The 21375-nt window shown below is 43.1% G+C and overlaps 1 protein-coding gene across 12 annotated transcripts in view; it reads right to left on the bottom strand.

Moving 5' to 3' along the window:
* robo2 (roundabout, axon guidance receptor, homolog 2 (Drosophila)) overlaps positions 1-21375 on the bottom strand; it is a 258827-nt gene that overhangs the window by 125415 nt on the left and 112037 nt on the right. For all 12 annotated transcript variants that reach the window (XM_005748124.1, XM_005748122.2, XM_005748121.2 and 9 more), the window contains one exon: positions 15010-15336. In XM_005748124.1, coding sequence (XP_005748181.1) covers positions 15010-15336 — 327 coding nt within the window. The remainder of the gene's footprint in view (positions 1-15009; positions 15337-21375) is intronic.

Below are 21375 nucleotides of genomic sequence, written 5' to 3'. Positions count from 1 at the left end.
AAACACACATATGGTGTTGACTAAGTTTGCTTTACAGCAGTAAATAAAGCTAAAAGGTGAGAAATGTGAAAAAAAAATTCAATACATAAACACCAAATCTGTTCAGCTTTCTGAATCTGATGTTTTAAACTCAGAGGATGAAACAGTACACAACCAAAGGAGAGAAAAATGCATAATGATAGCAACACTCATCAGAGGCTCCTGAGTACAGAACACAGCAAAAACTAGCTTTAGAGCTGTTGCCCAGATGAGAAACATTCACAACTTCTACAAAGAAATTCCTGGGAGGAAGACATGTTTTCTTGCTTGCTCTTTCTTCCTTTCACCCTTTATCTCTCTGGCTGTCTTCTTCTCTCTAAACAATTCCTAGGAGACAAAAAACAACAAAGACAAACGACTTTGGCCTTTTAAAAGAAGCGTCAAACCTCTCCCTCCAGTGGGCAGAGGATCCACGGAAGTCTGCGTGTTTCTTGCTCACCTCCTGCAGTGACATTAAGCACTGAAGGCTCTAGATGAGCTTCCTGTGGAGCTGTGACAGCCAGGACAAACACAGGCACTGTACTGGTTTAAACAGACACTAGGCCCACTCAAGTGTAGCAGTTCATAAATTAAAGACATGAGCAAAGAGAGGAAGAAGGGAGACTGAGCAAATACAAGCAGCAAACACATGACAGAAAACTATCTCCCATTTGGCTTGTCACTCAACTCAAGAGAATGTGGCAGAAAAGAGGGAGAAGGAAAAGCTAGAAACAGCAAGAGAAGATGTGGGAAGGCTAATAAAACTATATAATTGTTGATTTAAATATTTGGTAAAGCTTTAGAAAAGAACAACTGTTCAAATCTAACAGCTACACGAGAAACACATTGAAAGCAATCCAAGGCTAAAATGTATGCTTTTCTTTTTTTCTGGTCTAGAGAAGAGGCAAATGGGGAGGAGGGAAATGGAGAACAGGCACAGTGCCTCATCCACCTGATGCCATAATGCTTTCTTGCGTGGCTTTCTTTTGTAACACAAGTCCTGGGCAGAGGAGAAAGGCAGACACAAAGAACAGACAGTACTCTCTGCAGGACCCTCTTTGTGCCATCGCCACTCGCAGGCGGCAGGACAAAGCTGTCAGCTGCCTGGACACCTCGTTAGCCCCGCTCCCTGCAGCTCTCACATGGCACAGGGTTGACTGCGGCCCTCCTGCAGGGACTGGCTCATCGCTACAGTGGAGCTTCAGCCACTGAGAAATACACACATACACACACAACATGCGACCGTACAGCATTAAAGACCAAAGGAGAAACACAGTGCTATAAAACACACCTGTTCTACAGAAGGTTCAAAGTCCTCCATTCACAAGCCTTTCCATGGATATTTGCTTTGGTTGTTAAAGCTGATCTTTTCAAATGCAGCCCACAACAAAAGCACCTCAAGCTTGGTCGAGATGGCTGAGGGAACAGGATCAGACTTGCACACTCTGATCTTTTTTCTTTTACATTTCTTCAGTTAATGTAGGAACGAGAGTTGGAAATACAAAGACAAAGGGGTTAGCTGAACCTAGACGAAACAACCAATGCAGAAAAAAATCTCATTTATTTTGAGCGACCAAACTGAACTCATCAAGCAAGTTTTGACAATAATTGTAGCAGTTAATACTACACTACATTTTAGCATAGCATTCAGAGTAGGTTGGGGACTAAATGACATAAACTAATTAAAAGCTGGAAAAGCAAATTTTAAAATGTTCTATTAAATACTTCTATGATTTCTACATTCTGAGGTTTCCAAGTGTTTCTGCTCAGTCTTCCGAAGGCACTATAAAGCTGTTTTGCTATCACCTACAGTCTGCCCCTGTTAGTACTGTGTAGAATTTCAAGTAGGGTAAGTGCTTAGTTTGCTAAGACCAGGCCAAATAAATATGCAGGAATTAGTTCCAGCTTCACACGCTGTTAAAATAGGATCCACCAGTCAATGCACCAAAACAACCCCATTCACCACACTTCACTTCATTCTGGCTACAAAGAAAAGCAGAGTAAATGTCATATTCACACACACACAAAAACACACACAAAATTCAAGGATAAACATACTCCTTTTGATTACAAATATTTATGTTTATAGGTACTGTACGTGCTGATTTTTTCTCATTGCCACATTTGACTTTTCCCAAGCAATGCTTACATTTTTCCTCCTTCAACATTCGGACATGCTTCTCTGACTTCTTACAATGAAGGAAAAAAAATGCAGTTCATTCAAGCAACCGGTTCATGTCAGTCATGTGCAAGGTTTTAACCACTTCCACCCTTTAGAATATTATTCACCGTGTTGATCTTCAAAATAAGTACAAAAAAATCCCTCACATTAAAAATTATAAAGGTGCTGCATGAAATGAGACACCACAGACGAATAAGCAAACACAACAACCAACCTTCAATCAAAGATGTAGACTTTGCGGCCATTAGAAAATGCTGATGTACCAAAAGGCAGCAATCAGTCAGGCTGGGTGTAGCCACCTCCCATGTATCAGTCTGGACACCCTCGTTCAACAGCTGTGGACTCATATGTTACTGTCGCACTACCTGCCACTGTCCATCCACAACCATACCACCCACAGCACACATCAATCATCCCGCTCCTGCTGCTTTTTAATCTGTTTCCACCCCCAAAGACCAAGGACGCTTCAAAATTACAGTGTAGAAAGGTCACTCCATCCAATTAGAACATCATCAGGGATGCACACCGCAGGGTCATTGCCTGAACCATTGTAACACATAGTAAATCCAAGTACCCAAGAAAGAACCCCCACTCTGACAGGCTTCAGAAAGGCAGACAGAATACTCAGTAGTATTTTCAGGATGAACCTGTTAGAGATAAGTTGTTGTTGGGACAGATTTGAGAGTTAATGGCATGTACAAGTGCTATGATAGGCCTATTCCCTAAAGATGAACAATATTATCATCATTCCTTATGTTGACCTTGTGATGACCCCAGCTTCCAGATCAATGAGGTCTCAAATCAAGATTAGATCAAGCCTTTATATCGTTCCCCATCATTCTAGTAACTTGCTCATCACAAGGATTCTTCCTTATAATAAGACATAACTGGACACACAGAAAGTGCCAGGCCTTCTGGAACAATAGAGAACTTTTGGACCAAGCAGAATGATGGTAAGAACCATGTGGAGACCATTGTTTTGGGTCGGCAGAAGGAAAATAGCTAATGAGAGAGTAGAGCGAGAGGGAGACAGTGAAAGACAGAGGGTGGGTCAGTGAGCTTTGAGCCACTCGTGGGCTGATCTAAGCCAATTAGACGCAAGTGACAGCTCAGCTTCATGGTCATGACACAACTAGACCACAGCACTGCTCTGAGCCCCCACACCCCACAGTACAAGCCTGACTTGGACCCCAACAAGCCTTTAACACTCCACCCATAAAAGCCTAAATACCCATCTATGACAACCCCCAACACCCCTGACTGAAGCCAAGAGAGAGGGAGAGTGTATGCTTAACAAAAGATGTTCTCTCCCCTTCTGTCCTGCCTCCTCTGCTCTCCAGAAGGAAGTGGCTGGCTGAGCAGCGCTCTCTGCCTGGCTCCGTTATGGTCGACCAACTCTCTTGACATCTGATGGTGTTGAGAGTTGCTGTGGTGACAGGGAAAATCCACTGACCTTTGCCCTGGTGCTTCAAAACTTGTGAACCCGAGACAAGTGAAAACCAAAAAGCCTGGTGGGGGATACATGAATGAGGAGTTTCAATTGAAAAATGGGGCTGGTTCATATTACCACCAACAGCTGTCATTAGTGTGGCACCTTCATCCTGTGAGCTGATAATGGTGCAGCCTTCACAGTATAGATGAGGGGAGGTGGTAGGCCACCAGGTTGTGAGTTGTCAGGGCTCCAGGCAGCATGGGCCTTGTGATTAATGACACAGGGCATTGCGCCACAAGGAGCTCAGCAGCACGTGCCGCACTGGTGGCAACAACAAAAACTCCATACACTGAGGGATTGTGGACTTGTCACACTTTAAAACAGCTAGTCACAATAGGCGGAATATCAAAATTGACATTCATATATAGCAAAATTGTATTAAAATTGTATTTTAAAAAACCCCATAAATAATCATGTGGCACGCCCATCATGCTGAAATTATAAATGCATGGCTTAATGCGTCCACTCATCTACGGTTGACGGAGCACCAAGTTTACGAAATCTGTGGATGGCTTTTTTTCGGGGGGTGAGGAATCAAGAAATGCAGAAATGAAGGATGACAGGAAGGAGTGATGGGGGTTGAGGGACACCCAGCAGGGGGGTGGGACAGGACAGCCCTCTGCACGTCTAACGTCTGCCACTCAAGTAAGTTAATGATGCCACATTCTTGGGCCAACCATCCCCCTGCTGCGTGCGAGAAAAGAGAGACAGAGATAGGCGACTGAGGGTGTCGTGTCTTGGCACATGGAAACAGTGAGAAGAGGTGAGATGCTCTTGTAAGGTGGGGGGGGGTGTGGCACATTGGTGAAAATTTAGGGTCTGAGAACATTTATGACAGTCAACACCCCATTTGGCACTATTGAGTGATACATGAATGATACAGTATACCCCTCCTCTTTTTTTCTCTTCTCAATTACATGGCTGTCTCCTGCCTTCATCAGCATGCTTTATCGAGTCAAATTACTAATTAAGGTTTATGAGAAGTTCTGCTAATTTTGTTAGCAGTCAATCACAAGGTCGCTATTTGGTTTGTGATAGCAAGAAGGGGAACGCGATCAGCATTTTGGCTTCAGAGCAGAGTGAGCATCAATTTAAGGGATAAGGGAGAACCGGAGGAGGGGTGTGGGTTGAAGAGCTGCAAGATGCTGAGGGAAAGATAACGAAATCCAGTATAGCCCATAGCAAATGCAAATCACTTGTTTAGGTTTCGTTTCACAAAATGTCTTTGTGGGGTAAATAAAACTTACTAAAGAACATCATAATACCTACATGAGCCCAGTCAGCCATAGAGCTGGTAATAACAATTCTACTTTTGAGATTATACCACTAATAACAGAACTTGAGTAGGGCGTACTATAAGAATGAAAAAGCTGACAGATCCTCATATCCCTTAATCTATAATTAAATTATCTGAGCTCTTCCTCCTCTGACACAGGAATAACCCTGCCTTCTTGAGCTATTTCTCCTTTCATACATCTCCCAATAACACTAGCATAACTGTATTAGCAGTGTATGCTAGAGATGCTCTCCAGACTGCCAAATGGACCTGAATGCAGCTCTGTTTTCAAGCCATGAGGTCAGATGATGGTCAATCAATGGGAGGTCACATCCAGACCTGGCCAAAGGTCAGCCTATCTGGACCCAAAGGTACAACGGGCCTATCAACCCCTTAACTGCTATGAATGGAACTAAATTATGTGGACAGCTCCCTTCTGCTTCGAGTCAGAGAACCTGATAAGAAGAGCAGTTTGCCCCATTTTTAAACTAATGTTTTATAATTTAAAAATGAGAACAACAAGCGAACGATATTTTTAAATCAGAGCTAATTTTTGCCATTTAGGATTTTTTTTTTTGTGCAGTTTTGTGTAAGGGGGGATAAGTAAATTGCCAAAAACAGGCAATTAAACTAATAACACATTAGCTGCATAAATTATCAACCGACTAATTGCAGATGTATCCCACTCAGCATGTTTTGAATAATATTGTTTTCCATAGCCTGCCCCTACAGCAACAGAAGCCTAGATCGATATTCATGAAGTGTCAGAGTTGCAATTCATGTGTCTGTTGCTCAGAAACACCACAGGGACCTTTAAAAGAAAGATGGCAGCACAGCTAACATGTAAATTTCACAGTTAATGCCTGGGCATGGCTTATGTTGGCCAATTAAGCTGTTCTTTTCAGCTCCATTACAACGCTGTGTCTTGGGGTTCATTTTTCCCTTACTGTGCAATTTAGGGCTCAAATGGGCAAATGTTGACTGTGCCAGTTGGACAACAAAGGGGGAATTTGGAGTCTGTTACAGTGTGTGGGCACAGGCATGTGTGTGCTAGTGCATATGTGCCTTTACAAACCTTGCCTTGTGTATGAGAAACAGCTATGTACCGTTGTTCCTGTGTGCCTTTGTGTGTGGAGGTCTAATTTGTGCGTGAAACAGGAGAACACTAATGGCTTCTAAAGATCGGTGGAGTCAAATGAGCGTGCTCATCAGTTAGACACACACCCTTTGGTGATCACTTAGTGTCATTAGATTTCATTTCCTGTGGAATAAGAGGATCTTGGTAGATCCCAGACAAATCCCTGCAATCATAGCAACACTTCAGATGATTCACTGCCTTCATTTCATCCTTACTGGGTGGCGGGTGCTGTTGCGTGTGGTATTATTAAATTTAGACTGTTACACTAACAAGATTCATTCGAAACACACCACCAGTATGACATGACATGATTTATTTTCCACATTTTTTACTAAATCAGGAAGCAAAAAGAAAAGACAACTAACCGTCCAACCATTTGAACACACACACACACACACACACACACACACACACACAGACGCAGTGAAACAGAGACAAACACATTCGGCACCTGCATGTTCGCTAATAACTTTGCCCTGTACAGTGTAGAGCACAGGGGCCAGCAGCAAGAGGCACTGAGATAAGATTCTGCTTAGCATTTGAATAGAGAGTTCTGATTTCTATTCAGCTGGCCTTTGGCCATGCTAGTACTGAAGTGGTCTGGGCAAGTCTGTCTGGTGAGTGGTCTCCACCGTGCCAGCAAATATGCAGGCTCATATCTGGCAATGTGCAACGTCTGTCAGTGTCCCGGTCTGTCTGTCTGTCTGTCCGTTTGGCTGGATCAGTGTCTGGCCGGTTAATAATCAGCCTGGCTAGCTGCTAATCATCCTCGCAGCTGCAGAAGCAGGTGGCCACACATACCACAGCTCCCAGTCTCATTCACCATGTGATGTCATTTCACTGCACCTGGTCATACTGCGTTACATATAAATGAGCAAGATAGTTTTCCCCTGTTAAACGAAGTGTCTGTCCCTGAAGCGCAAAACCTTTGACATTTATTTCTCACTGGAGTAGATGGGCAGCTTACTGTGGTGCATTGGTGGCTGAGTGAACGGATCACATTTTTGTGACTCATCCGCACCTTGGCCAAGTCTGGGACGGATCCCAGAGCAGTCTAACAGGCACAGGCAGCAGTTAGCACCCAATCCACATCAAAATGGGAAGCTATTAGCTCTGGAACACACAAGGTCACCTTCAAAACACACACAGCATCTATGTAACTTCCTTTGCTGGCGTGCAATGGACGGAGCAGCACAATCATGTAGGGGCCAAGCTGCAAAGTGGAAAGGAACCACAGCTGTTTTAGAAAGTCCTCTCAAACATTTGATCTTGTCTCCCCTCACTTTTGAAAGTGACTAAAATACTTATAGTATCAGTTTCAAACAGCAGGAAAGGAAGTGAGCGAGGGAGGGAGTGGAAAAAGGGAAAGATAGCACAGAGAGAGGGAAAGAGAAGGAAAGAGATGGAGACAGCAGAGACTGGATGATTAGGTTTCAACGCTGGTCTGCAGCTGTTGAGGGCTCTAGGTGTCCCTTACAGCAAACGTAATCCAAGTGAAACACATTATCTGTCTACGCCATGGAAAAAAAATCACAGTCATAACACATCCGGATCCTCAATAACGAGCGTGATGCAGGGGCAAACAAAGCTCAGTGCAAAAAAGAGAACAAATAACTGCATAAACATATGAATTAATAATGAAGAATATTCCACTGGTGATTGTTTTTCCCCCTAAAAACCACAAGGCTAGAAAAGCAATATACTATGAATACTGTGCTTCTTATGGTCAGTTTGCAGTATGTGTTTTCTCCTCCTTCCTTCCCCGGTTCGCTTCTTTCTCCCACAGTTCAGTTAAGAATGTAATGAAGCTGAACTGCTGCATCTCCTACATTCCCCAAGGGCTACTTTATGGAGGGAATGTCCTTAATGTTTGAACAACAAGAAAAACAGCCACAAAAGCCATTTACCTTAAGCATTTTTAAGTTTGCTTATGTACTTGTGTAAATGTACCTGTGTACTTTTGTGTGCACAACAGTATTTAACAGGACATATCCATCAGAACACCAGTGTGCAGTGTGACATATGCAGCCCAAAATACACACACTGAAATATGGACCTGGCTGAGTCCTGACCCTTTCACAAGAGCATTGTGCACCCTGCAGCGTTTGGTGATGGCATGCATGCATGTGAATAAATGTGTTTTTTAAGGGTGTGTAGGAAAGTATAAGGAATAATGGACATTTGAACCAGGAACTTGAACACAGAACAAACACGGCACTTCACACACCAGAGCCTGAATCAATTTCGGTAACATTTGATTCAAACCCACAACAGCTAGTGACTGAACTTCAGCCCTTCATCCTGTCACCTCCTCCCTGGCTCCGCATGATGGATTACCATCTCTGGCAGCCTCAGAGGGTCTTAGAGAGAAGGGAAGGTGGGTGGGGGAGGTCAGTTACGACAGGGACATATTCATCGGAAGGGAGCGCTAGGTTAAGGAATTATGGTATGACAGAGATCTGGGGTGGATAGGAGAGGGCAAAGGGGTTTTCAGGGGTCAGAGGATCCAATCCCGGCTGGACGCAATGGCAAGCCACCCTCAAAATGCAGTGGTCTACAGGGATTTAACTCAGGGTCACATTTTTGATTAATATTATTATCACTCACTTGTCCTTTCGCCCACTTGCCAGAAAATAGAGTGGTGTCACACATATTAATCCAAATCTGGTAAATGGCACACCTGTGCAACAAATTAAAATAGACTTAAAATTGGAAACTTCATGTGTTATTAACAGATAGACACTGAAGACTAGATTAATACGGTGATAAGGGTTTATTGTTTTAATGCTAAATATAACAATTTGCAAAATGTACACAATTCAAATAAACCTGAACCATCACTTAAAAAAATGACAACAGAAATCAAAGACCAATACAGTGAAGAAAGCAAGATCTTGTCACCCAGTCTGTGTTTTAAAGTTAATCAATAATCAGCCTGCAGACATGTTTCAATAATTTAGAGCTCAGTCTACATGTGAAACTGTCTGATACCTGTCTGAAAGGGCTCTCTTTCTACAGTGCTGTCAGATTTGTAAAATTTATACACTCTATGTTAATGCAAAGGTTCTTTTTTAACTTTTTTTTCTGGTGAGTGAGCATCCGGGGTATGTAGCATGGGTGATGAGAGACATTGTGGAGCAAAGAGGATGAGGCAAAACACAGGCAGGCAGGGAGAAGAGACAAAGCAATAGACCTGCATTGTCAGAGCGGAGAGGCCATCAATAAAAGTGTCACTATGAAGGGAGAAAGAGGGAGAGTGTGAAGAAGCGAGAGCGGGGTATATAAAAGAAACACAACAAAACCTGGTGCGACTGGTGCTTCATCTTGCTGGCCACTAATGGGCGTGAGAAGCGGCTGGTTCAGCACTCTTTGCTTGATGGCTCACTCCTCCTGTGACGGGCCATGGCATCCTTGACCGAGCGCCACGCACTTACTTAATCCAGTTTGTACACTCAAAGGTGACATAATGGTATAAGTAGAGAGGTGAAGTTTGAAAGAAAAGGAGACAAAAAGACTGATAATGGGCTGAGAAAGATGGTCAAAGGTCATCCCAAACTTGGATCTAAGTACTCGATCTCTTCGCCACCTACTCACCACATTTTCCATCTTTGTCTGCAGCTTTTGTCACACCTCTACATTACTGTTGTCGTGATTCAGCCACAATGTATGTGCACCGTATTTCCCTTCTAGAGTACTGCTGTCGCTTCATCTAAAGGTAATCTATTTCCCTAGGTGGAGCTGGCGAGGTCAGAGCTGGGACACAAAGCCCGCTGAGGAAAGTAAAAGTGCAGTCTCAGGATGTGTACGTGTGCGTGTATGAGAGAGAGACAGTGAGGATGTTAGTGACCGTAGTGTATCCCTATGATTTATCTTCCTGTGAGACTTTCCAAATTTCTGTTCCATTTCTGCAGCCCGGCCTCTTTCCAAGCATGGCACAGGAGTTAGCACAGGAGTTAGGCATCTGTAGGAGCTCCTCATTTACTGTGACCATCTGTGACTGATAAAGGTGATACAATCAAGCTGCGTGACGCTGTATATGGCTGGAAAACACTATAGCCGTGCATTTGAATATGTGTGTGTGTGTGTGTGTGTGTGCATATGAATAGACAGGAAGATCTCTACAGAGGTCAGCAAACTCCAGCTGACACATTTAATCAGGGATTTTTTCCTCTCTAACACTATCAGGAGAAGATATGTTTCACACGCTTGCCCTCTCTCCCCATCCCTCTTATCACAGGACAACATTCCCACTTTTTCTGCATGTATGCTTTTTGCTTTTCCTCCATCACATCGCTGCTTGTTTCAGCTCAGACAACAGTGAGCTCCAGCAGGAAGGTTTTTTAAATTATTTTTTACTTTTTTTATATGAAAATGTAATAAACTAGAAAATACTTTGGTGTGGTGTGAGCAGCAGATTTATGTTTATTTTATCTGTGTGAGCAACTGATCTTTTATTTATTGAGCAAGTTATTGAAAAACCAGACCAACTGTTTTAGATGGACCCGGAAATTTGTGTTTTACACATCTAAGAACATAAAGAAACAGACACGTCAAGATGTGTGGTATGAATAAAACACTTAGATATTACACTTACAAATGAGAGTTTCTGAGACTGTGTTGTATTTCCTAACTATATCATGCATCATTAATGCGCTGTAATGGTTGCGCTGTTGCTGTTTTCTTCATTACCCTTCATTATTTCTCAAGGATTCCCGCACAGATTAAACCTCAGTCTACCGGGGTTTATACAAGCACGAGGGCAGGTGTTTGTGAACACGCGTGTGTAAGTGCGTGAGTGTCTGTTGTTTGTGTGCACTTGTCACCCCGTTTTCTCATTTCTGAACTGGAATAATGAGTCCAGATGAGCTCAGCAGTGCAGCTCATCCTGACTCCCCACCTGGCTTGCTCCTTTTGGCCCATCCCTTTATTAGCTCCCCCCCTCATGCTGGACACAACAGCAACAGCTTGGTAACCCTCCTCCTCTCTTCAACACTCGCACCTTTCCCAACTCAATTTTCCTGCTAATTACCTTGTTGTACGAGTACCAACTGCTACCTAACGATTCACTTAATTGCAGAAGTGGTACATTAGATGATATCAAAGGACCTTTTTAAAAGTCATCCAATCCCATTCCAAGCGGCATTTAGAACCAACCCAAGACATCTGTTTCATTTCAGTGTCATTTGCATTTTTAAAGGTTAAAACCGAACAAAGCTGCAAAGGTATACATCTAAAACTCATTTTTTTTGTCTTCATTTATATGTGGTGCCTTTCCCCTGACGATTACATACAGTTAATACACAAGTAGACATGTCAGAGGGCCTATATCACAGTTGGCACTCAATTAAAAGTGATATGTGCTAGTTTCAGGTGGATGTAGTTTGCGTCAAGCACCTGAAAAGATTGGGCTAGTTAACGTTTTCCTTGGAATCCTATTGCCCCAGGTGTGCCTTGTCACACTTACATATACACAGATACTCGCAGTGCTAGCAATTTATGCAGCAGCGATGGCTGCAGCTTGCATTTCTGACACAGGCTTCACAATGATTTATGAACCTGCTCATTGACCTAGTTTATCCTGAAAAGAGAAAAGGGGCACATTCTCTTATATGCAGTATATCCCATATTGCTGGCCTGGAGTCAGTTTTGAAGAGGAGTAAGATTACAAGGCAGGCTGCTCCGATACCCTCTAGGCAACACATTTACAAGTTCTCTTATCTTCTGAAGTACAGGACAGTGAACAACAGCTATAATGAAATCTCTCCCAAATGCAGCAGAGTGATGTCTGGGCATTATCCCCACACTCTGCACATGCACCATGGAGCTAGATAACACAAAGCAGTCCATGTTCTTGTCCATCTATTTGTGCTCAACATCCAACACTTAAAGGAGACAAGGTTGCAGACCTAAGCCCAGTAAAGGCACAAGTGCCCCTGCCCACTCGGGCCCACATTAATAATGCATTGGCACCTCTTGGAGGGCTCTTCCCCCTTTGCCTCTTCACTCCACATTTCCTCCTCTAAAAGAGAGAGTGGTGAGTCCGGCCCAGCTTGATGCCTGGCATGCAGCAGCGCCACTCTGTTCAGTGGACACAGAGTTCAATCTGTTTCAGAACTGCAATTCAATTATCTCACCAGGGTCCTGTTCAACCACTCGTGAATGGAAGGGGGGCAAAGGTGCGTTCAATACAATGGAGGGGGAGATCGAGGCAGGGGATGGGGGAGGATTGGGGGGGTTACAAGACATATCATAAACACAAATCCAGTTCAACATGGATATAGATTTAAGACTTTTTCTTGTGAGATTAGCTTTGGCTTTACAATCACTGGACGGATGTCAGGACCTGATAAAGCTAATCACTGCTGTAAAGCGAATGCAGAGGGATTTAGCACATCGCCCCCCCTTCTGCCCCCGCAGTCCCCTGAAGACCTGGCTGTGAAAGAAAACTGAGAAAGCCCAGGGCCCAAAACAGACCAGGCATGGAGCGTGCCGCAAAGTGCCCCTCCGTCTTCTTCAGGCTCTATGATACCCTTATCTCAGTAAAAATGAAACACACAGAGGAAATACGCTGCAAAATGGGCCCTTTTTTTTTTATCATGGAGGTTAAATTTCTAATCATCACTTTGTAGATGTCAACAAATACCTAAAGTTTACTGGAAAGGAACATAATTATTTGGTCATCTAATCACATTTAAAAGACCAAAAATAGTCTATATTTAAAAGACAAATGACAAAAGTACAATAGCAAAAGACTCTGGAGCTCTGCACTGTTTCGGACCATTTTGGTACCTTAAGCCAGATACTTGATTAGCTCAGAAAGAAATGCTGCCAATCAGCTTCAGGAAATTCTTCCTCAAGATGCTCAGGATTACCTACAGTATTATTAAAATTGAAACAAATAATTAATGTCTCCATATAACACATTACCTGAATATTTAAACATCTTTTTCCTTCTCCTCACCTTTTCCATTTTCTTCAACATGCCTCTGAGGGCTTTGATCTCCTACTATTAAAATAATTTAAATCAAAATTACCCTACTTTAACAGAAAGTCACATTTGTGCACCATCACACTGTAATCAAGTAGCACAGTGAATGACTGTCAAACAGAGCCTTTTCCTGCACCCACACTCCATCTTTGTCAGGCCACCATTGCCATCATTCTCAAACTGCTATGCCTCATACAGGCTCCGGCCAGTATGCTGTCATTATAATGAATACTCAAGTGTTCAGCTTATTTCACGTTTTCATAATTGGTCCTTGTTAAGGTTTTTACAGCAGAGCTAAAATAAACCAAACTCCAATTAGAAGTCTTCACTGTAATTTAAAAAGTAAAGACCTCAAAGTACTGAGTGAAAAATTCAGTGTATTTGTTTTTTTAGCCAGCAGTGTTGTCTTATGATGGTGTATTGTATAGATTACTTTACACCATTCTTTTGTTATACCTTGTATAGTGTATGGAGCTACACAAACATGTCCAGTTCTGTACACTTGTTTGTTGCTTGTATGCTGAACCCTACTCTCAAACCTGGCATCACTGTTAATACCCATCAGATGTGCGCTATACATATTTCTTCACCTAGCTCTGCTCTTCCCTCCTGCCCTAGTGACCCCTCACCCTTCACCTTTAAGCCATTCAAGTAGTCAATGCCTCTATTCAACCCCCTCTGCTCCTCAGTCCATATTACATGAGAAAGAGAGAGAGCGAGACCATGAGAAAGAGAGAGAGAGAGAGAATACTGAAGAAGAAAGGCTAAGAAACCGTGTTAGAAGGAAAAAAATAAAATAATCGAGAGGGTTCATCAATTTTTCATGAATTTTCATTTAGAGTGGGAGAGGCCTCTTACAGCAATCGATAGATCAAGCTGCTGTCACACAGTTAGCACCTGGGGGCCACTGGAAGGCCCTCGGGAAGGCAGGGCAGTGGATCAGAAGCAGAGACCAACCCCCTCCAACCCATTTCCTAAGGATCAAAAACTAACTATGAATTTTACTGTCATCACCTCAGAAATACAATTACAGGCAGAGGATGTTGTTCCTGCTCTCTTTTGTCTATAAATCTAAAACATTTGATTTCCAATTTTTGCTTGTTTTATGTTGTCTAAGGAGTCCAGCTCAACATTTTGAGAGACTGTCTAAAGTTTGTCACTTTCATGATAAGAATTCTCCTCTTCCACAACATAAGGACATAGGGACTTTCCCCTCCACCTTATGGGCATTTTGAGGTGCCTGGGAGTGGCTGTATAGGAAGCCCATCCTGAGACTGCTGGGGGGTAGGCTCATCTTCAAAGGTAATTCGATACACAGCTCAGGTTATGCCTGTCACCATTCACCAACAGACTTCAGAAGGCCTGTGCTACATGTCCATCACAAACTGTGCTTGTCATTCGACCCCCACTCACCTGCGAGAGAGCCATGTCAGCCATGCCATCATGTTCCCATCATAAAGCCTCCCAGCAGCTTTACGTACATACTCCAACCCATACACACAACATCAATATATATCCCTTGGGCTTGGATCACATTTATCAAGTGCATGGAAGAAAAAACTCATTATCCAAAACTCCGACCAATATTCCACAATGTGAGGTCGTAATAGGGTTTAAGTGGCTCTTTTAGACCAGCAGGAAATTAGTATTGTTTGTAAATGGAGAAGAAAAATGAAATTAACTAAAAATAGTGCCAGAAATTGTTGACTTGTTTACTTTAAGTACCTACAGTAGAGACGATGTTTCAACGCTTGATTAGATCAAAAATGTATTCTGAATGTGCTGAATGCAAATCCAGTCTTTCCATCAGTAAGCAGTGAGATCAGGATTTCTCTTTATCTGTCCTTATAAATTACATAATGTGAGCAGAATCATTTTGAACTCCAGCAAAGAGGAGAAGAGACTCTTGACTTACATGCTACTTCCAAAGATGCATTGCGGCTCACAGCTTCTCCCAGGTAGTTCCGGGCCACGCAGACATAGGCTCCCTCATCTGGTTTGCTCCGCCGTCCATGAACGATGCGAAGGAAGAAAAGCGAGCCGGTGGGAAGCAGCATACGGTGGGAACGTGGGTCATCTTTGTCTGTTTCCACCCGCTCTCCATCCTTGTACCACTCCACTGTCGGGGTTGGCCGCCCCTCTGCTTTACAGTTGAGAGTGGCGGGCTCCCCTTTGGATACGATCAGGTCAGAGGGATGCTCCACAATCCGGGGTGGGGAGTCCTCCTGGCGCAGACGGGATCCTGAGGAAAAAAAAGGATGTTTTATGTTCAGTGATGTTATTATATAAGCTTTATAAAGTTAAGAACCTCTTTCATAACAAACAATAGAAAAATAGTGGGAATATGGGGTTTTAATTAATAAACACAACTCATAGCAACACAATAAATAAGTTGTCTGGGTCGGGAAGACCGACCTCTGCCCAGAGCAAAAGCTATGAGGTGTGGCTCTGAAGCGGTCTCCAAGGTATCAATTGACAACTTTTACTCTTAAAGAAGAAAAACATATAAACAGGTGGCACAGTGAAAGCACATATAAACAGTGTTGTTTCTCAGCAAAGGGGTCCAGGGTGAACCCACTGGTCAGCTGTGGCCTTTATGTGTGGGGTTTTTACCCAGTGCCCACTGGGTACCTACTGCCTTTTACCTCCCACAGTCAAAAGAAATGCATAATAGGTTAACTGGGGATTTTGTCTGTAAGTGTGAATGTCTCGTGAATGATTGTCTGCTTCCATGCTCTGGCCATTTATGTTGACTGGCGACCTGTCAAGAATGCATTCTGCCTCTTGCTCCTGACAGCTGGGATAAGCTCCAGTGCCCATGTGACCTTGGATTGGAAAAGCGATTAAGAAAATTGATGGACATATATAATTCAATGTTGAGTATCCCATAAAAAAGAAACAAATAGTAACAACTAGGAAAAGAAACTCTGGTAATCCACTTTTTCAAATAAAAAGTAAACTCAAGTTAATATATACTGGAAAAGAAGGACAACAGAACTTCTACTTTCTGTGTAATGATCCAATATCCACTGCGATCCCCTGTGTTCTGCTGAGTTGATTTGGCAGCCTATACATAATTTACAAATGCAGTTACTACTCACTAAGCGACATCTAAAACCATCAAGCTACAATTCAACTCAACAGCAATAGGTATATACAAAAAACCCACCCAAAACAGCTAATCTGGCTACATGTATCCACATTTAAACCCCCCCAATTTTGATTCACATTGTTCAAAAACCAGGTGACAAAAGCAGTTGTTTTTGCTATTTTTCTTGCTGCCTGGACCCAAATAGCAGAGGTAAGTGCCTTTATATATCTGACTTGGGATGGAAGCTTGTAAGAAAAGCCTATTAAAGCTTTTAATAACCATAACAGGTTAGTCAAAAAAATTTCTATCTGCTCTTCTCAGCCCATGCAAGAGCTTGAGAGTAATGGAACTTACAGGCAAACAGTGAATGAAGGCATACAGTTAGCTTACATTAGAATTACACACATAGACCCACATTATGCTGTTTATCTGCCCTCTATATTTGGTTTTCAGAAAAAGTCAGGAAAAGTGGGAGTTCACTATGCAAAAAGCAGGCATGTGATGTGAATATGAATGTTGGGGTCCAGACTAATGTCAAATGCTAATCCCCTGTGGTTGAAAACCTTGGCCCACTCCTTTTCATTAGAGCTTACAGTGGGTAAGCTTTTGGAGCCTGGCAGTTAAGATAATGCTCCCCGAGTCAGAGTGCGCAGTGTGTCTGTGACCAGGTCTTACCCATGGTGATAAGAGGCTGTAGGCCACACAAACGCACGCACACACTCTTATATCAAGGAAGCCATGGGAACCATGCAACAATCAAACAGTCTGATCCAGCAATCAAAGACACAGCAAAGGGAATGGGGAATGAGGCACAGTTTTCCAACAACCCTTTTTTCTTTTGAACCATTCAATACCTCATCAATAACTCTGCTTCAGTTGACAGCTAAATGTTAACCACTCAGTGTTGCCTTAAGTTACGAGCTCAGCTCTTTGTCTTAAAATGAGCTGTTGCAGGTGTGCATGTGATTGAGCAGAGTTGATGATTGTGCCCTTCCCTGGGGGCAGTACAGTGGGGTAATAGAATGATGCCTGCTGCACAGAAGTGCAGTATACCACATAGGCCTTTGTGCTTATGTAAGGGGTCATTTGAACACAGGATGCAAGTATAACAGCGGTGGTTTCAGCTCTTTGTTTGGCTGGGTTTTGCACATCCCACCACCCGTTACACTTCAACCTCCCAGGGGAAACCAGGACAGGCTGTACCAAGGTCTTTTCTCCTCATGAGTCTACAGGCAAAGGGACACGAGCCAGCAGAAACCTGCTGGTCAGCATAAAATCCACTTCAAAGACCAAGTGTGGTGGATTTGTGTGCATATGTGCACACAAACACACACAAAACACACAGATTTAGTCTGGAAATGTGCACTAGTCCACAAAATGTCAGGAATCAGGGATCAGATAGGGACATATTGACCCCTGAACAGGAGGCAGTCTGTTCTCTCTTCTTCCTAATTTGGGCTAATTCCCTCTATTTCCCTGTCATTGATTAGTGATCAGGCCTGGTGTCTTGCACTAACTGGTGCCACAGACAGCGATCTGTAGTAGAGGGGTAGGTAATATTCTGTCCCCAGAGTCCATGATCTAATCTCATTGGTATTATGTGGAAAACTGAAGAAGTATAGCTGGTGTTTGGAACAAAAATCTAAGGTATTTTTCTTGCTATCTTTTTCACCAAAAGTAGGGAACAATAACCTAGCCAGCAGCCAATTTTCCTGTCACAGTGAGGGCAAAGAGCAAGTTTGTATTCTGGCAATAAGTGACTTAATAGATTAAGCAGTAATTAACACTGTGACATTGATAAATGGAGGGCAAGATAAAGGACAGACATGTAGGCCCCCTTCTCCCTCAGATCCAGTGTCAAACGCACATTTATTCTTATCTCATTGGAGCATCTGCTTCCCCAATAATCCACAAATCGTGCAGTGGCTTTCCGCTAAGGCCAATGGACATGACTAAACTGCAGTGACTCTATTCGATTTCTATCAGTCTAATTTCTTTGAATCCAATTTGTATTCCAATCTACTGCTTTCTAATCACTTAAACCTTGAGTCTCCATCTGGTCTCCTCTTTCCTGTGGAAATGAACACAGCAGATGCCTCTACAATTGTCCTTTCACTGCCAAAAAAAGCTAAGCTGGGTGCACAGAAGGCCAGACGTGACTGGTCAGTGTCCTTCCTGAGTCAGGTGTAGAGGTTAAAAGCACATCCATATGCTGTGGAATATGGTTTGAAAATGACCCATTAATCTCAATACTGGAAAACTTCAACACATAAACCTTGTGAGCAGTTTCACTTTGAAAAGTGCAAAGAAAATATTTGCACAAGCTTAAGCGAGTGTATCTACTACAGCCCTCATGTGGCTTCCATGAATGTCCCTGAATGTGCACTGTCCAAAAATATCAAATTAAAAAACTTTATATACATTCCCACTGTTGAGCCATCAGACCTAACTCCTCACAGGAGCGAAAGTCAATTTTCAGCTTCCTATTGGGCCCCTTTTCCCACTCTCTTTACGGTAAATGGGCTTTCTGTTGCCCTTTTAATGTGATCATTGGTGCTGTGCAATCAAGTGCTCTCTGAGCTGAGGCGAGTGCACTTCACTGGGTCTCAGGGCACACGCTCCAATCAAAATGCTGTGTTTCCCCCTGTCTGCAATAATACCGCCATTACTTTTCACCACTGCTGTGCAGTCATCCACTTTTGGAAAAAAGTAGGAACCACAGAACAAACAAACAAGCACACAGACAGGGAATGAAATCAGAGAGGGATTACTGAACCAGAAGCTGATTCTTTTCTGCCTTTTTTCTTCCCGTCTACTTATGTCAGCTTCACTGAAATGGATGCAATTTCGCTGTGCTGTTATCCAAGAAATGTGCAGTATTTGAGCACCCGCTTTTCTCCCGCTATAGTGTTTCAACCAATATGTGACGTTAGCATTGAAATATAACTGCAAAACATATAGGTTAAACAAGATAAGATGGGTAACATTTGTCCTTTAAATCCGAGATAAAAAGCTGCTTAACTACAACTCATTCTCCTGCATTACCACTGACCACACACCTAGAACTGGTCTTTTCTGTTATCTTTGTCGCATATTTATTCATGTGTGCAACAGAAGGCCAGGCCTTTGATGATCTTTTTGTAATTATTTTTATTAGCTCCCAGGAGAAATTCTCCCACCAACCAAATCAATACACACACCAGTCACAGGAAGAGCACTGAAGGAAAGGCTCCCCAAAGAGATATTAATTATTCTACCAACAGATGCATGCTGATCAGAGGTAACCAATGGCAACCCCAGACCAAGGCAAAAAGTTTTGGTCACCAAAGCGCCATAAAACATCAAACAGAAAAAACCAAGGTCCGGGCCAGGAATGCAGTAATATTATAATGTGGAAAAGGCAGAGGTATTTCGGGCAGAAAGTGCTGAAACCCAGTGGACTGAGTGAATATAAAATTGTCCAAAAAAAAAAAAGAAAACCTCAAAGAATTTTCAGAGTGAATGAATTATGCATTAGATCCATGTTGTCCAATCTGAAGTATACCCTCCCTCTGCCTCCCACTTCTCCCAACTCTCTCCACTTCTCTTCAACCTCCCACTCGATCTCCTTCTCTCTATGCATCTCCGCCTCTACCTCCCCATATCCCTCTGTCCATTTCACTTGCTCCCTGTCCTGTTACATGCTGTCCTCACTGTGAGGGTGACTGAGTCATATCCGTCATGTCATCAAAGGGGAAATACGATAAAGCAGCAGGGGGAAACTGGTGATGGTGAAAGACGGATGTTACTGGCCCTCTACGCCTCAGCACCGGCCCTGCCGTGACACTTCCAAGCAGCCCGTTCTGCACCCGAAATTCATCTTCTTTATGCCAAGCTGTCAGTGGCGTCACAGCGCATGAGCGCCAGTATACTCCAATACCAGACAAACAGCCCATCTCAGTGAGGTGTCACTGGAGACATCCTGCTGTATCTGCTGGAGCCCAGCCCAGTCCAGCGCATCCGGCCAGCCACTCGATACAGCAGAATCCTCAAACTGAAGACACACAGAGTGAAATGAAGAGTGTTCACAGGTGCAGAGCAGATTCCTCCGCTTCATCTTCTGTTTCAAGAGAGGGAGGGGTTTCAACTAGGTAACTGGCTCACATGATGGAGTCTGTTCCACCTCAGTGCTCCGCATACTGCTCCTCTCTTCTCCTGCTAGGATCCATACTTTGAAAGCAAACACAGGGGTAATTCTATGAGCTGCTTCCAACCCCTCAATGCATCCATGCTTGCCTCTAACAAATATCAGATAGAATTCCATTCTGAGTGTATTTCAGGCAATGTCGAGGTGGGGTCAAATTGACTTTGCATCCATGTATTTACTCTCTCCCCCATGCAAATGGAATATATAAATAGATAACTGTGGGAAACAGAATATCTGATTTTACTGCAAAGGGCTGATTCACATTGCTTGTATTTCAAGGAGTTTCAACCTTGTTTTCCCCCCATTCTTACTCTCCACCCTACTATGAGTATCCATGCACAGAAAAGGCGATGTTATCACTTTTCAGCACTTGCCTCGTCTCAAAAGAGCGGAGATCGCTGACTTGCAACAAGATACTAAAGGAGGAAGAGCAGGATAACGTAAAAACAGTTAAGACTGCTTTATTGTAAAGGGAAAAGTGTTGACAAGCGTGCTGCTTCCTCTCTTTGTATGGACTGATTAGTACAAGGAGTACAGTGCTAGTTCTGTGGGGCTGTCAGGCCACTGGTAGGGATACTAAACTGCGTGATGCAGATTAAATGATTTCCGATTCCTGGGCCAGTGAAGCGTGTAGCTCACTGCGCCACCCCACCTTTTTCAAACCTCTCTTTTTTCCTGCAGATCCTTTTGAAGAGCCTCTGCTCTAGCATTTGACTGTTGGCCTTTGCTTTGCACCATGACAGTAACCTTGATATTAAAGTTGTGTGCTTGGAAACTCAACGATTTCAATTCCAGCCCAGTCTCCCCTTCCTATTCCACTACAAAGAATCCCTTACAGTTAAGGTAATGTTCACTTGCTCCAGTCATGCAATGATCATCAGTAATAAGCAATCGTAATAGAGTCCAATTTTCTTTGGTCATTTTAATCTCTGTAAATGTTCTACAAATTAGATAAGAAAGCAGCAGTGTTTAGATCTATCTTTTCATGGTATATCGTGTGTGCA

This window comes from Pundamilia nyererei, unplaced genomic scaffold (assembly GCF_000239375.1).
Source record: "Pundamilia nyererei isolate P.nyererei 1_Seehausen unplaced genomic scaffold, PunNye1.0 scaffold00214, whole genome shotgun sequence".
NCBI classification, from domain to species: Eukaryota; Metazoa; Chordata; class Actinopteri; order Cichliformes; family Cichlidae; genus Pundamilia; species Pundamilia nyererei.
This window is presented reverse-complemented; position numbering and strand designations above follow the sequence as displayed.